Raw genomic sequence first — 12,174 nt, forward strand, 5'->3', positions numbered from 1 at the left:
GCCTAAAATCTGCAAGCTTCCAGCTGACCAAGCCCACTTATAATATCACAGAATGATAAAGGAAAAAGGCTTGTGCTTTGGAGTCAGACAGCCCCAGGTTTACGAGCTGAGTGTCCTTAGGTGGGTCACTTAGCTTTCTGAGCTTCTTACCTACCAACTGCCGGTGGGTAAGTTAACCCAGCTGAGCTTCAGGCTCCTCATCTGTAAAATGGGGATAATGAAAGCAACTTCAGAAGGATGTTATAGGTCTAGAAGGAATGCCTGGCCTATAGCAGAAACAGATTAGCCCAGTGGGAGAGTAAAGGAGCATGAGGAACAGTCAGGTGGTTTTCAATAATCAGGGTTGTCTAGACTAGAGTAGGAAGATGGAAATCAACTAGAGATGCATTGGATTCTAAATGCCTGCCAAATCTGTGAGACCCATGCCCCAGGGAGATTTGGATGACCTCTTATGGCAAAAGCCCTAGACTGATCTGACCCCTGACTCCACTCTGCCCGGCTACCTGGCGGCTGTTGCTGAAAGCACCCTTTTCAGGTGAGTGGTTCCTGACTGAGCTGAGTGGTAGAGTGTAATCACACACCATCTCTCACCCCCTGAGCCTCATGAGGTTGCCCGGGTAACAGTGAGCTATTCTGGGCCTTCTCAATGGGATCCCAACTGCTCTACCCAGATCCCATGGGCTCCCTCCAATCCCACATTCTGCATCCCATGCTGAGCGCTCTTCCTCCTGCCTCACCAGATCAGAGGGGAAATGAGAAAAGAGGGACCTGACCATGCAGCTGGGCCTTAGCATTTTATTTCTTGATGATTTTATTTCCTTAGTTACGGCACATTTCCATTTATGGAGTACTTTCCCTTATAAAATCTTCAAGTGTTTACTTCTAATCTACTAAATAATTCCTCTGACCTCTTCTTGTTTTTACCCTTTAAATATCTGTTGATGGTTCATTCACCACGTTCCCCATTCAGTTATTAATGGCCCACAGAAACTTACTAGCAGCAATCATTTACTGATTAATCTGCACACCAATCCAGAAAGACAGGTAATATTAATCCTTAGTTCTGCGGAGGGAAGCCAAGGGGTAAGGAGAGGTTTAGCCAAGGTCAGTGGCTAAACAAGATTATAACCAGGATCTAACCTGTCTTGTATTTCTGTAAACTTCCCACCGTTCTGTTCCCTTTCTTATTTAAAAATCAACATTGTCAATGCAGCTCAATAATTTCTGTGTTGAGATTCCATCATCACAGGCTGGTTTAAAATTGTCAAAATTCACCTCAAAATAATTTTAACTGCTAGTAGTTCAGAGATAAAAGTTGCTCAAATAAAGAGATAATTGTACTTGAAAGAAAATGTTACAGAGGCAAAAAAAAAACAGAAGTGAAAAGATCTGGATTTAGACCCAACTCTGCCACAATGAAACTGAGAAAGTCACTTAACTTTACTACATCTCTGTGTTCATCTCTAAAAATGAGATTATGCTAAATGATATTTTAAAATCTTGCTGTTTTAAATAAGATGATTGAATACCTACTAAAACAGCACAAAATATAAAAGCTCCAACATCCAATGCTACCAAGACCATGGTAAAACTGGTATCTATACATTCATTCACTGCTAATGAAGCACACAGGTACAATGCCCTTGGAAAGCAAGATGCCAACCTGCAGCCAGAACCATAAAGAATTTTATATCCTCTGACTTAGTAATTTCACTCAAATACAGTATTTCACCCTAAGAAATAAGTCAATGGAAGCAAAAATACATATACACACAAAAAATGCACATTTCAGTGCTGGCTACCAGAGGAAAACTGACATCAATTTAAATGTTCATTTTTAGAGAAATACCTTATTAAAGAAAGGCACAGCCAACACTATAAATGGCATGTTGCTATTAAAAAGGATAAATATGAAAATTATGCAAAAAGATTTGAAGTCTTACCAAAAAACACTATTAAATGAAAATAGCCAAAAGTCAAAGAGCAGATATGTACCCTGATGTCAACTATATAAAATGTGGATAGATGAGCAAGGTCATACGAAAAATCAAAATAGTTATGATATTAGTTAGATTTATTGCTTATTTTAAAAATATTTTAACCTTTTTTAAGGCATATTCTTCTTCCATTAACATACACGTTTTATCATTTAATCAAAAATTTAAAAATTTCTCGAGTCCTGCATTAGTTTGATGGAAAACAAAATTTTTAAGTTTCTGCCTAAGTCTCCTGAGTAATTTTTGTTGGCTGACACATTATTCTTCCAGAGTGATTTCTGCTCTTTACTAAACAATTCTTTAGTGTCTTTAGAGGTTCTAAAACCTCAGAACACTTGCAATTCTTTTCCTCCCCTAAGAGGATTCTTAAAAAGATCTGTCTTCTAATCTAAATATTAATAACCCCATGATTGTCTTGTAATGCTAACATATGGCGACTGTCTGATCCAGGATCTAACGTTTTGCAGTAACTCCAACCTGGAGTGCCTCTAGGGCAACCACAAAGTTGCTACTGCCCTTTTCACAATGCAGGGGACAGTTTCATATCCCAAGTTTTTGGAGCTTTACAGCAGGAGTCCTCATCTTTTCAGGGGTCTTAGGACACCTTCCAGTTCACTTAGGAAAACTGCTCCAAGCAGCAATGTGCTGTAGGAACTTTGCTTCATATAAGGACTTTAAATCCTCCTCATTTCTTAGAAATGTTCTCTTACTAGTAGGTCATTTGTACATCTTTGCTCATAATATCTGGGAAAGATTACAGAGCCAATGAATTAAAAATATGATTCTAGGTCTCCTGTGTGCCAATGAATGCCCTCATTAAAGCAGAATGAGTGAGATGAGATCGGTTTCAAAGCTTTCCATCCCTCTGCCCCAGAGCCACCAAGGCCAGGCACTGAAAGGATGCACAGTAAAATTAAATATCTAAAAATTCATCTTTAATTAACAGAATTGGATTAAAGCTAGACACCACCGCATATCATACGAGAAATGGCTGAGCTGGCTTCCAAGTGCTCTAATTCAATTAGGACGCAGTGAGTGACACTCGGACGGGAAAGGTTAATTGGGGCCGCCAGAACGCAATCATTCCTTACCTAACCAGTCATTAAACTTCTTAACCTCTGAGGGCAGTCCCAGCTCGGTGAAATCGCCTGTGTGGAGAAGGATGTCCCCATAAGGCATCTGGATACCATCTGTTCTGGAGTGTGTGTCTGAGATGCAGACAAACCGCGTGTGGCCCGCTGGTTTTGGAGTGTCATATGGGATGGGGTCGACCCTAAAGTAGACATAACAGATCCCATAACAGTTAAACATATTAGAACCCTCGCAATTGTCATCGCACATACATATCGACTGTTATCCGTGAACTCACCCAGACAAACTGATGCAAAGGCAGAAGGGCCCATTGTAACAAAGGACATTTTGGGGTGGAAAGGGTACCCCTTCACCCCTCTACAGCCCCCCTGGGCAAATTCAAAAAGACTTACTTACCTGGTAGGAAAATTAAAAGGAAAGAATATCTTACATGTACAGTTGAAACAACCCAGGAAACTGATAGAGTGATTAATGGTGAAGTTTAGGGATATTGAACCCCAACTGGGGAAGTAAAATTATGCTATTTCTCTCTCATCATGCTCCAATTGATCCCACTACTCATTAGGAAATGGATAACTAATTTATTCCATCTTAAACATGCATAACTTAAGCAATGAACTAATTTACAGAGAGCAGTCTGCACATGCTCTGCCAACTGAGATGTGGAGAGACGGCACTTACATTTAATTTCCTTCCCACCACCGTTCAACACCTGTATCTTCTTGTTTTTGCTAAGAGATTCACAAATCAAATTGTAGGGAGAGAAAGTGATGCCCAAATGACACAGCTTTAAAAAATATATGTATCAGATGTTAAAAGAACTTTGTCAACCTCGTTTTTACCAAGATGAATTGTCTGCAGTCCCAGTTACACCCTAGGTTACTAGGAATGCTCAAATGCCTTGGGCAAAGATTCTATTCGGTACAAATAGGAAGCCTCTTAATGGTCATGTATATATCTACATATGCATTAATATATGTATAGTTTTGGAGACCTAAGCACTGTGAAATTACACCAGGGCATAAGAATCAAAAGGCAAAATGATCAACCCGAAGCAAAGAAAATGAAACAGAACATTCTCATTTAATTGAGTGTAACAAAGTGTACTAAATAAACTTGGTAAAGAAATGCAAATCTGACTCTTCAAGCATACAGTTTTAATTATTTAAGGGGTTGTGGCAGAGTTAAGGGTGCTTTAACTATATTAACTCTACACTGACAACTTCCTTTAATTTCTCTGTAGGAATGTTCACTTATTTTTGGATTAAGGGTGAAAAGGAGCAGTTAAAAATGCAAAGAGAAGGTCACAAGAGAAGCAATATGCAATGCAGAGATCAGAGTGTAAAACCTTAAATAAGGAACAATATTTCATATCACAGTCCCACCCCCAATAGTTAACATGCAGCAGAGAACAGACTGAAAGCTCAACGCAAGATTCCCTAAACATGTGGCTTTAATTTTTTTCTTTTTTCCTTTTTATAAAGAAACAATCTGGGTTGTTGTTTTTTTTTAATATTTGTTTTAACAATGACAATTTCAGTGAAGGAAATAAAGACATCAGTGTACACCCTAACGAGTCTCATATTTCTTCAATGACTAACCTTTTTATTTTATTTTATCTGTGTCAGAAAAGAAGGCAAGTTAAGGAAGAAAGAGACCAAGAAGAGAGAAAAGCAGAAGGGAGGGAAGAAGGAAGGAAGGAACTGTGAACTGGTTGTCACAGTGCGTCTAATCGGAAGCTCAAAAAGAAAGTTTAACTTCTGCAAAAAATTAATGGATTTTTCCTGTTAGAAAGGTTAGAAATTAATATGCTGTTACCACAGAGAAAATTCACTAATCCACTGAGATCTCATCAATAACCTGGAAACCCTCTTGATCATATCCAATGTTGCTTTTTTATATATAAAAATGTTTGATGTCTCCCTTTCCATCACTGAGATTCGATTACACTCAGTCTCAGTGGTTCCAATCTTATCAACATCTCCCGTCTTCTAGAAGTATGTAGTTTTCCTAGAGAATGAATAACTATTCCCTGCTGCAGATGGCTGTGTCACTCTCAAAAATGACAGGCAATATTCCTATCCCAAAAGTTTAAAGATGCTTATTAGAATGGGATTGTTTGCACTTATACTTAATCCACCAACATTTAAATGAAAATTTAATAAGTCAACCACTGGACCTCTAAATGCTTGCTAAATATATGAATAAATTCAATATCTATCTGGTATTTCTTTGTTTTCCAGCTTTCATCGTAATAGTAATGCACAGACACAGCCCCATTTCTCTCTTTCTGTAAGTCAGCTAAGCTACAGACACAGCTACTGCTTCAGAATCCTTTGGGACTCCATCCCAATTTATGAGAGGGGCATCATAGTCAGCATTTAGAATTTATTAAACAGAAAGTAGCACAGATGTAAACCCGTGCTGTAAATAGGCCCCTATTCTATGAACCTACCCACTTCGGAGCGGCCGGTCATCACATGATACATAATTTGTTTCCCATCTTTGCTCCATATTGGGCAATAAACCTTCTGAGACTACGAGGAACACCAGTCAATTTGTGAATCACTTCCACCTTCTTCCCCAGCCTCCTACCTCCATCAGAGAAGCATTTAACTGCTCAGCAGAATTAACAATTAAATACATGCCAAGAAACAGAAATGTAGAGGGGACAGGAAGGAAAAATATTTCTTCTCAGCTTTGAGCTGAAATAGGATGATGAGTTCAGAGTAGACAGCCAAGCAAGCAGAGGAGGCTCACCCATCGACACCACCAAAACGACATCATCAAAGAGAAACAATTAGTGGATATTTGGGAGATGTATGGAGGACTGATTCAAGATAAGGGGAAGGGGGTGCGGGGGTGAGTAGAGAGCATAAAGATTCAAAGGCAGAATTTGTATAGATCCCCTGACCCAGAGGCATGGAGGTCCTTTGTTATCCACAGGACAAAGGACAAAGCAAGAGGTGGTTCCAAAAGACAAGACAGTGCAGCAGGACACAGCTACACTGCAGGACTGCAGGACCTGGAGTCATAGGAAGGAAAACATTTCCACCCACAGACATTCAGAGTTGAAAATAAGATTCTAGCAGAGTGGGCAAGTTGTAGTGGAGATAATTAAAGCTGAGATAACCCGAGGGAAACTACTACTCCAAAATTGGGCATCTGATAAACACCTTGAAAGAAAAAGTCAAGACAGCCAAGTATTTTCACTGTGGCAGCAGGTCCAAGGGAGATCCTGTTATTGGAAGATCTACCTGTTCACTTCGTATGAAGATACACACTACATTTTCCTCCTTAGTTTACAGCTTTACCACTTACTGTTTATGCTGCTGACTTCTCAAATGACCTAACATTTCCCCCAAGGCACCATGTCAAATATCCTAGCAAGTGAGTATCTTACCAAGGCAATCTAACCCCCAGAGCCAGATTCAAATATCAGAGTGAGATTTGCACATACATTTGAGTACACCCAGGGGAAAACAAGACGACATGGGAAGATGAGAAGAAAACACAGCATCATAAAATCCCAGAGCAGGACAAAACCTTACAGGGCATCTGGTTCAACGCTTTATGTGACGCTTGAATCCCTTCCACCCCTAACCTGCCTCACTCACATAAATTTTCATTCCAAGGTTTCCAGAGAAGGGGAGCTCCCAACCCCCTCCCAGCCCCCTGTACAACGCATTCTGGCTTTTGATAGCTCTACTTGTTAGAAAGTTTCTGTTCCAGATTCTGCACCTCTGAGAAAGCTGAGCGTGGTCCAAAGACTTTGGCCTGGAGCCTGAAGACTGAGTAACAGTTTTGGCTCAGTCACCTGCTTTGGGCAACTTCTTTAATTCCTTTGAGCTTCATTTTTTCTCATCTGTAAAATGGAAATAATAATGCCTAATTTGCTATGTTGCTATGAGGATATAAATTGTCAAGTACTCTGAAAACAGAGGAGAATAACAAAAGGGCAAAGAGTTGTTTGGCTATGGAGTCAGACTGCCTTGCTCCGAATTCCACTCCACTTATTAACATGTGACACTAAGCAAGTGGCTTAACCCTTGTGCCTTGGTTCCCTCATCAGCAAAATGGGCATAAAAATAGTACCTCTCTCCTAAGGTGGTTGTGAGAATACAAAAGGATAATGTACTGAAAGCATTTAGAATAGTGTCACACAGTAGACACTCAATAAATGTTAGTACTTCTTTTTACTAGTAGTAATAGTATTTTTTACTACCCTTAGTAGTAGCAGTATCATTTGCTTTCTCCGACCCCCTTCTCTCCTGCTATAAGGAGATAACAGCTACCACTCAGGGACTTTGTGAAAATTAAAAGAAATCGCATACACCATCCCTAGCACAGTCGTGGGCACAGAATCTAATCTTTAAATACATCTGTTTCCTTCCTGTCACTCCTTGTTAACCCTAGTTCTGCACACTGAAATGATAAAGGAATAAGAATCCAGTCCCTTTTCAGTCTGACAGTTCTTCAACTAGTAGGAAACATCTATTTTAATACCCTGAAACCATCTATCTCCCCTCTAGCTGAGCAGCCAGTTTCTTCAATTTTTCCTCATGTGATAGGATGTCTAATGCCCTCAGAATCCTCCTAGACACAATTCCACTGGCCAGACCCCCTCCATCTGTAGTGTCAGAATTCATGGTCCATGTGAATTCACAGACCAACGAGCTGTTCATAAAAGACACATACTTAGTCCAGGCCATAGAGAGGTGAGAGCGTCGAACAAACTGCTGGATTTTCATAGAGGAGGCCTGAGCTATCATCTAAAACCGTTTTCTAATTAACTCTCCAAGTTTTGTGCCAAGCCTCAAATCTTGTTCTTGAAGCTTGATCCTCAAATGTTTATATAACTCATTGCATATTCCAACAAACAAACCATTCTCATTTATTCAGTCTTGATATATTAGGAGTTTTTTAATCCACAAAAAATAATATGATAATATTATTGCTTCCTCTATGGAGTCCCCTTCTGGCCATATCTGTTATTTCTTTCCAATAACAAATGCATACAGTGTTGCAAACCACATTGAGAGATCTTAAGAAAAGCTGTTATCCTGGGTTTGCTGTGACATGGATTTCTTCTTCAGACCATGTGTGCAGTAAAACCCTTTTGTACACACTTAGCCTCTAATTCAGTGCGAGAACAGAGCTTTACCCTTACAAAGCATTTTAACTGGATTTCAACGTGTTTAGCATCCCCCATTCCACTTTAAAGTCCTGATGTTGTATTGATGCATTCCACTGACTTTATCTCTAAAAAGTTTTCCAGCATAACATTAAAGCTTTCACTTTTACCCAAAAAATTTAGATAGCATGAAAGCTAAAGTTGTATTTGTGATGTTACACCATCCAACCTGGACATACTAAATAAATACCGGGCTTACATTAGTAGAATCACAGAATGTTTAAATTAAAAGGGACCTTAGAGATTATCTAATCCTGTGTTTCACTTCCTTGAGTGCCATCTTCATGGTCTTTGCCTCACTCACTTGGACTATAACTTAATTTTTGTCTTACAGTTTTGACACAAATATTTTTTAGTTTTGTCCTGAACAATATCACCTATGAGGTCACGAATCAGATATGATTGTCTTATTTTTCAACTACACATTAAAATAAACACTAAGTATTAAAATGTTGTTTAAGGTTTGTCTACTCTAAGGCGTCTTGACACATACTCCACACTTTGGAAAACACTGACCAGGTTTTCAATGACTCATCTTACCATGAAGAATCTGAGCTAGAACTCAGCTGAACTAGAACTCAGGTGTCCTAACTTCCAATTCACTTCTCTTTCCACCCACTTAATTTTGGAAGCTAAAATATACCTGCACTTGGAGAAAAAGAGTGAGTTTAAAAATTGTAAAATGCCAGCAAATTAATAATCTAAACTCCAAGAGCCATTGGTATCTAGAAAGACTACTCAAAATGATTGAAATTCATTGTCAAAAATATCCACCTTTCAATGCTCCCTTTGTTCAATCCTCAATTCTTATGTTAAGTTATCCAGTCAGATGGAGTCTTCTAAACTAAAAAAAAAAAAAAAAAAAAAAATTGCATATCACAGTTCATTGGGGGAGTGGGCAATACAAAAGTTTTATCTGTAGAATATTGGTAAAAATAAAAGAGTTCCCATTCTCAAGGATGTCAAGCCACATGTGCAAAAACTTTCCAAATGCATGTCTCTTCAGAAGGACTGCTTTAGTTGACAGGTAAGACTCATTACAAAGAGCCCTAGTGGTAGAGTCCAGGGGCCTTTGTGCTCCTAATGCATTTGTCATCCATCAGCTGTGTGTGAACCTAAGCAAGTCACTTCCTCTGTTCTAGGCTCTATTCCCCAACTGTGAAAAGAGAGGCAAGACCAAACCATCCCAAGTTTCCATGATTAGCCACAGGGCTTATGAACCACTATTCCCTGGGGAAAGACTTGAGAAACAATTCAGTCTCTGAAGTTGCTTAAAACATGTTCTTTCTCTTTGCAATTTTATTTTCTGCTTTCCAAGACAATGCAAAGACAAATGCAGTACAGATCCATCCACATATAATCAGAATTAGTAAGACTTTACATAAAGAGAAGTGAAACTGCAACGTAGGACTGTAGACAGGACCTATCTAGGTATACCTAGTGCAAAAGAGAACAAAGAAGCCAGAATCCCAGTTACTACAACAAAACCAAAATTAAAGAATATGTGATTTAACTAAAGGCACTTCAGAAATGGGATTGTTCTTGTGTTTCTGAAACTATGAGCTGGTGAAATTCTCCTGGTTTAGCTGTCATGCCCCGGAACAGTAATGGTGTGCTGAAACACAGTAAGCATAACAGAACCAGATGTATAAATATATTCACATTTGTACCAAAGGCACTGCTTTCCTTTAACTGCTGAACTGCTGTATCAACACTGTTCTATCACCAACTAATTATAGCTAACAAAGCCCACTGCACAGAGTGTGTCTCCTCTATTTTTTCCTAGTACAAAAGTACAGTGCTGACATTCAATGAATGTTAAGTGGTAACAATTTAATTCTTTGAGCACTGCATGCACTATGAATTCATGGTCCTTCTACTAGCGCCATTCGAGGTGTTTTCATGCCCAGCAGGCTAACTACTGTGGCAACCACTGAAGCCTCTCAGATGGCATATTGTCAGGTCATAAATAACCCACGGGAGATGTACCGTCCAGGGTTAAATATTTTTCTCTCTTTTAAAGTGACAGTCAGGTTAATTGGCTTAAAACCCTGGGTAATGGCTTTGCATTTGAGGAAAAAAATATGTGACGTAGTACCCAATGCCCATCATTCCACACAGTCAGTTGGCCCATCAGTGGGTCAGGCAGTTGGTCAACAACCATTTCTTAAGCATCTACCTGTGCGCCGTGTACCACAGGAGGTGCTGGGAAGACAAACAGGCAACAAGAGTGGTTCCCTCAAGGATTCTGCAGTTGATCTGTCAATTCACTATTCAACAAAAGCTTACAGACATGCCCAGTAACTGCTCCGTTATCTAGTCATTTCACAAGCATTTACTGTAGTGAGCACCTTCTATGGGGTATTGACTGTGCTAGGTGCTGGGGAGACAGCTACCAGCGAGTCTGAGATGGTCCATGGGATATGTAAATAGGTGATTTATGAAACAACATGCAAAGCATCATATTAGGGATGTTCGAGGTGTTGTGGAGTAAAGGAGAAAATACCTGGCACTGCCGGTGGGCTAGGAAGAAGGACAGGTAACACTGCAGTGAACACAGAACAAAAGCTAGTATGTTAATTGCAAATGCATGGAACAAAGGATTGGCTCTCTCAGGGGTTCGGAAAGAAGAAACACGAGAGCAGCCTGTAGCTGGCATTTGACTTGGGATTGAAATAAGCACAGAGTTTAGAAAAATCTGGAAGAAAAGAAGGGCTATCCACGGAATTTTAAGAGCGGTGTGTGAGCACTCAGCATGTTTAGGGACTTGTGAGTAAAGGGGAGCCGGAGCAAGGGTTCTGTGACACCGAGCAGCAGAAGATTTGAAAGGCTAGTGGGACTGGGGGCAGAACCTCAGAGAGCCAGACTATGGGGCCTAAACCACACTTGGAGACCATAGGAAACATCTTCCTCCCCCTGCCTATTAAAAGGTGCAGAGGGCCACAGTGAAAGCTGAGTTTTAGGAAAGCTGAGTTTGAGAAGTGGGAGACAATGGAGGAAAAGTTGGCTTGTAAAAAAATCAGAGCATACGATGACAAAGCCAAACCCAATCAAAAAGAAAACAAAAAGGAGAGAATAGGGAGGAAAGTCAGTAGAAAATTGATGCTATCATAAACAGAAGCCATCATCATGATTATGTAAATGTATACTATAAAGGAGGACTGGAAAAGGAGTTGAAAATTAACTGCAACATCCTACGCTAAGTCTCCTGTAGCTTCAACTGGTAACCATTTATAATATTGATCTGGCAACTAATGGAATTTTGGGGCTGTAAACAATGATAATGATAATGATGACGAGCAACAGCAGCAGTTTTCAGTTAGAAGCCCAGCTCTGTGTAAGGCACTTTACATGGATCACTTTCATTCAGTCCTTACAGCAGGCAGGCCCTGCCTTTGCCTTCCTTTACCCCAGGAAACTGAAACTCAGATTAAGCAATATGGCAGAGGCAATGGGCTAGCAGGTGGCTCTGCCCCAGTGTGGCTGCTCAGCGGCTCCCTTTGTCCTCCAGCTTGTACAACCTCCTCTTACACAACACAACACACACAGATCTAAGAGCAGGTGCTGTCCTAAAATGGGGCACCCAGTTTTAAAATCAATAATTACAACCACAACTTCAAGAACAAAATGTTGATCATTTCCAAACAGCGGCTCAAACATGTCTTCACCTAGCTCATGCCAGTAGAAAGAACTTAAGAGCCATCAAAACACAGCATTTTTTTTAATATGGGTGGGATGGGGGGTTGGGAGTGGAGTTTACAAAGAGTGTTAAGTTTACTCTAATTGATTAAACAAGATTTTTTGTATTAAAATTCTGCCCAAATGAGAACAAATTCTATCTTTCCTACCTTTCTAACTCATCAAAACCAACTTTTCCAAGGCTTAATGTCT

At 39.8% G+C, this 12,174-nt stretch overlaps 1 protein-coding gene across 7 annotated transcripts in view; it reads right to left on the reverse strand.

Moving 5' to 3' along the window:
- MPPED2 (metallophosphoesterase domain containing 2) overlaps nucleotides 1-12,174 on the reverse strand; it is a 168,090-nt gene that overhangs the window by 118,101 nt on the left and 37,815 nt on the right. For all 7 annotated transcript variants that reach the window (XM_069469760.1, XM_069469754.1, XM_069469761.1 and 4 more), the window contains one exon: nucleotides 3,089-3,270. In XM_069469760.1, the coding sequence (XP_069325861.1) occupies nucleotides 3,089-3,270 (182 nt within the window). The remainder of the gene's footprint in view (nucleotides 1-3,088; nucleotides 3,271-12,174) is intronic.

This window comes from Eulemur rufifrons, chromosome 6 (assembly GCF_041146395.1).
Source record: "Eulemur rufifrons isolate Redbay chromosome 6, OSU_ERuf_1, whole genome shotgun sequence".
Lineage (NCBI taxonomy): Eukaryota > Metazoa > Chordata > Mammalia > Primates > Lemuridae > Eulemur > Eulemur rufifrons.